Genomic DNA, 5,323 nt, shown 5'->3' on the forward strand with positions numbered 1-5,323 from the left:
CGACAATATCTTGATAATAAGGTACAGGTCAAGAGGTCAGCAAGTCACGGCGGGCAAACGCGACTATCTGTCCAAAATACACAGTCATGCAAAGAAAAATAGATGTAATTCAAAATCAGTGTACAAAGTTATATGTAGAACTTGTTTTCCACTAATGTAAGTAACAAAAACAGGTGTTTACTGTTTAAATCTTAAATTTTGTAGTTTAACATGGTTATCTCAACATGTGGATGCGTTCTATTGACAAACTGAAGCCCGCGAAGTTCTGACTGAATTTATGACAGGTCTCTATCAAACAGTAGTCTAAAGTCATGAATTATCGTTACCTGGCTGACAGGACCTTCGGATCGTCCGCAGGGTGGATCTCTAGACACCAGAGAGCATCTACGACACAGGTATGGCTTCCAGGATAAAAGTCTTTGTTCTGCTTCAGTGCTGTCATCTTAGTCAAAGACCAACGCACTGTCACTTGTTCTCTGGAAGTAGACCTTACGCAGATATTTAAAGTTCATGTAACGGTAGTGTACCACTGATATGTATTAAAGACGTTATATGGATACTGAGCGGAAAGGGAGCCGAAGTAGCCCTGAGAGCAATCAGTACCATATGTGTGTGTGTGTGTGTGTGTGTCTGTGTGTCTGTCTGTCTGTCTGTCTGTATGAATCTGCATTTGTGTGTGTGTCTTGTGATTATGTGTCTGTGTAGTTAGTGCGTGCATGTACATGTGTGCGCGCACGCGTGTGTGTGTTTTACTTCTGTGTGTGTATATGTCTGTGCGTTTGTATCTGTGTGTTTGTTTATGTGGTTGCGTGCATTTGTTATTTTCTTATGCTTGTGTGTGAATGTGTGTGTTTCTTCTCTTGAATGGTTTCCTTATTTATCTATAGAATATACACAACAAGTTGCAAACGGTCCCGAGAGCGCGCCGAGGCTCTCATGCCGCCAGGTTTTCTCAGCCTCTACCCGAGGGTCTGATGTGGTTTCCTGGGAAACGCTTCCGATGTGGGGAGGACGACTGCGACAAGGAGTTCCCTACCATGCGGGGACTGGCCTTTCACCTGAGGTCCCACAACAGGCCCATGAGATACTACAGGTGCGAGGTTGTTACGACGCTTGGGAATGGGTGATGGTTTTTTTATCAGTTGATACTTAGTTTGCACGAAAAAACTGATCTTATGTATTCACAATAACTCTGATATGACGTCCTTGCTATGCTATACCTAAAGCAGTGATTAGACTATGAATGAATAAAATCAAGACAATTGACCCGATGAGAGGAAAATTAAAAATACAGGTGCTCTATTAATTTTTTACGGGCTTGATGTATCTGTTTTAGTGTTGGTTGTTTTACTACAACATGAAAAGAAATGTATATTTGTGGTAAGCTATAAAACTAATTGGCGTGCTTGTAGTAAAGGTATGTATTTCTTCGTCGTGGTAAGTGCATGTACGGTCAGCTGGATACTAGAATCCCTACTCTCCAAGCAGAGGTTAGGCTCCGGCTGTTTTTTTTTTTTTTAGTCGTTTTTATCGGGCTTTCTTTTTTGTCATTTTTCTTGAAGTACGCCAGCCGGAGCTTAACCTCTGCTTGGAGAGTAATAATCTCGTCTTCGCCATCAGTTGTGGTGAGCATTAGTCAATTTTAGCCTGCCTGGTATGTAGGTTAGACAATGGGGTTTCATTTATACAAAAGGGATATTTTCCGTTCCGACCCGCCAGGTGCAAGAGGTGTGGCTTCCGCAGCCAGGACAAGATACTGGTGGATCTTCACAGGGTAGTCTTTCACAATCATCCCTACCGCAGACACCGCAGCAACAGCTCTGCCGGCACAGAGTGTTCCTCCCGCTTTGGGCATCCTCACAACAGTAACCGTTCGACCAGACAGGGGAGTGTAGGGGACACCGGATGCAGTGATGTTGAGTACAATGGACAGGTTAGAATGTACAAATTCGAAGATAGGAACAACAACACTGAGAATACTTTGAACGTTAACAAGAAGGTAAACTAGAAGGTAAAATGGAGTTAAACTTTGGTAAGGATCGGACATGTTCATTGACATTGTTCCCATCGGTAAACGCTAAATAACGATAGTTTGGAAGGGCTGAGATTTAGCCTTTACCAGGCGCCTAATGTCGCTGGAAATAAGATAGTAGAAATCGGCCAAATAGACTGAAACAAACCAGAGGAGTTGGTTGACCGAGGAGAACAGTCTCAGGTCGCAAACTTACAGTACAGTCGGCCAACCAACTCCTCTGGTGTGTTTTCTGTCTATTTGGCCAATTTCTACTATTTTTCCAGCGACCTTGGGAGACTGGTAGAGGCTTCTGTGGTTCAGTTTTTAGGCCATCAAGCCTGCAAGGTAGCGGATGTATTTGTAGCCATAATGATAATGACAGCTAAGCAGAGAACGATTGTGCTTTCGACGCTTTTTGATACAATATTATCAAAGCTATATTTCTGAAACCTTAAAGCAATCGTGTGGTATCATAAATAAGAACTGTAATAAAGCTCCTGATTTCAACGGTACATGTACAATGTTATGCATTGTTATTAATGTATCAAAGGTAAAGGCCCCTAGGACATAAACGATGCACATGTTCCGGCATCTCTAGATATATCTAATTTCGTTGTTTCTGGTTTATTGTTACGTTCTCTTATTGGAAAATATATGTACAGTTATAAAGTTTTCATATCCAGAGAGTAGATATATTAAAAGCAATGTTCATAAAAGAGTTCACATTACAAACTAACTCATTTCGATTTGTTGACGAACGATCAATAGAGCCCGCAAATTATTTTATGTTTTACTATTCAGAATGATGTTACGTATCTCGTGCTTTTTGTAAATTTGCTTCTGCGATGTTACTGCGCAACGTTACTATGACCTCTATCTGTATCGCTGCAAGGTATTTGTCAATACTTTGGGGCTATTATATATAGTTCATAAAGTCCGTATATTTGGTAATGTGATGAGATTTGAATAAAGTTTATTTTCGTGTCCCACTTCGATGAGTGACTGTGCTACGTCGTATCATTTGATTTGGACATGGTATGGTCTTCATTTTGGAGTACAGATAGATAGCTTGTGATATAATAAAGAAGTGGTGTAGGTTTCCGTCGACGTCCCTAGCGCCTTGCTCTAGAACTGCAGTAACGTTTTTGTAAAAAAAAATATTAGAAGGGAAGAACGATATTTGGTACGTGCACCGTACTACGCAACTTTTAAATATGCAGCTATAGTAACAATCAGCTGCACATGTAACCTAACGACCAAAACACATCGTAGGTTATATAAGTACAGGGCCATGCATGGGTGGCAGTACGATTAAAGTTCATGGTCGAACAATGACCCTTAACCCGAGTTGGCGACCCTAGATCCCCTGAGGGGCAGAAAGTATAATTCAATTGTTCTTCGTCACTTGTACATTGTGTGATTCAACCAATGAACTATGTCATGATATGACGCTTTAACACAGTTAGCATTGTGTCGTTTTGCAGTAGTATTTTGTGTTAGAAATGGCCTTCTTTACTTAATAATGATTACCTCCATGAAATTGAGGTACTGTTTGTGCATGGTGTGTCTGTGTATATGTATATATGTCTACGTAAAAAAGGAACTTCTTTGTGTGTTTGAGTTTCCGGATATTTGTGGTCAGCATAACTTTAAAACCTCTGGTAGGACTGTAATGATATTTGGCATGTGGATAGGTGCTGGGAATACGAAGGTCAAGATTGATTTTGACCCCCTAGCGTGTGACCTATGTCAATTTGAATTATTTCGCTACCATTGCCACTATCGAGTCAGTTTTGAAACACCACCGATGCATGTTTAAATCATATACGTGCACCAACGACCGGATTTTGGAACGCCGTACTCGTGAGCCCAGACTACTGACTAAGTGCGAAGATTTGTGTGTGACCAAAGTGCACATCCTGTCAGGCGAGGTTCGCGAGGCCGATGGTGCCCTAATCAGCCTTCTAAAACATCCCCGCGAGGCGTTTAACATTACAAGTGACCCAGTTCAACTTCAACCGGCTGCTGAACTCACTAATACAAAGGTACGCAAGTTTTCAAGCTTTGTTATGAACTGTAGGCTGTAGTGAATGTTACATACATGTGTCTATGTTTAGAGAAAGTGCAAGCGTTGCAGATATTTCACACATAGCTGTGACGGATCGACGATTGTTCGCTTATTGACTCGGTCAACATACCTCGGTCAGATCGTAAAAAACACATGCCTTGTAGTGTACCTTTTTGCATAGTATATCTAGAATATAGGCAGTTGACGGGAAGAGTGTCACCTCTCTAGTACCGTTCTGTATGATATTCTATGTTGAGAGTTTTCTTCAAAAGAAAATTTAGACCTTGCAAACCTTATCGTATCTCGGCACTTGAAAAATGTCCTTTGATCAGTACGTGTATTTTAAACTGTTTACCAGTCCACAAAGGGCAGAATTGTGATAAGGAATAGTATATATATAAGAGATTTCGATGCAAGATGTTTTTGCATTTTTCTGTCTTAATTAAAACGTAGCTAGACAGAATAAACACTGTCTTAAGGATATAGATGTCCCTATATCTGGGCATAGCAAATATTTGAGATGCAAAGAGAGCCCCGCCGGCTTCCTGAGTAGTTCTCGACTGTCTGGTAAGACTGGTGATGAGGTCGGGCGGAGGGGATCAGATTTAAATTCAGTGCATGTTGTGACTTGTGATTAAAATAGCTTGGAAGGCATAAATGTACATGTAGTGTATACATCTTCCCTTCTACTTTCAATTCATATTCATATTGGACTTTGCTAACCAACCAAGTAGATGGTATATAATCAGTTCACAGATTCTAGCAATTTCGGATCAGATTTAAATTCAGTACATATTGTGACTTGTGATTAAAATACTAGTAGCTTGGAAGGCACACATGTACACATAGTGTAAATTTTACCTTCTACTTTCAAGGCATATTCATATTGTACTCACCAACCAACTGGATGATATATAATCAGTTCACAGATTTTAGCAAATTTGCAGATCAGATTTAAATTCAATACATGTTGTGACTTGTGATTAAATAGCTTGAAATGCGTACTGCATGTACATATAGTGTGTAAACTTTTCCTTCTATTTTAAGGCATGTTTATATTGGCCTTAAACAATCGAGAAAATAGGTTATATTATTAATTTACAGATTCTAACCATTGATACGAATGTATATTCAGTAAAGTATATGAATGTCTGGCTATGTAAACTAGAGTGAGCTAACACCATACATACGGTAGGATTTTATACAACGGAACGCCTTATTCTGTTTTCTGTGATCCATAT

The 5,323-nt window shown here is 40.1% G+C and overlaps 1 protein-coding gene across 1 annotated transcript; it reads left to right on the forward strand.

The window, feature by feature from the left end:
* The first annotated feature begins 218 nt into the window (after positions 1-218).
* Positions 219-2,037, forward strand: LOC118410090. Its single transcript, XM_035811580.1, has 3 exons — positions 219-395; positions 888-1,093; positions 1,720-2,037. Exons 1-3 carry the CDS (start codon positions 312-314, stop codon positions 2,006-2,008), a joined length of 579 nt encoding a protein of 192 aa, XP_035667473.1. The 5' UTR covers positions 219-311; the 3' UTR covers positions 2,009-2,037.
* Positions 2,038-5,323: the final 3,286 nt, after the last annotated feature.

Source organism: Branchiostoma floridae, chromosome 2 (genome assembly GCF_000003815.2).
Source record: "Branchiostoma floridae strain S238N-H82 chromosome 2, Bfl_VNyyK, whole genome shotgun sequence".
NCBI lineage: Eukaryota > Metazoa > Chordata > Leptocardii > Amphioxiformes > Branchiostomatidae > Branchiostoma > Branchiostoma floridae.

Bases quoted from the DNA above. Each gene is read 5' to 3' on its own strand.
- LOC118410090 (XM_035811580.1), top strand. From the start codon at position 312: ATGAATTATCGTTACCTGGCTGACAGGACCTTCGGATCGTCCGCAGGG. The intron at 396-887 runs GTATGGCTTCCA...ATTTATCTATAG, and splicing joins AGAGAGCATCTACGACACAG to AATATACACAACAAGTTGCA. The intron at 1,094-1,719 runs GTGCGAGGTTGT...CCGACCCGCCAG, and splicing joins AGGCCCATGAGATACTACAG to GTGCAAGAGGTGTGGCTTCC.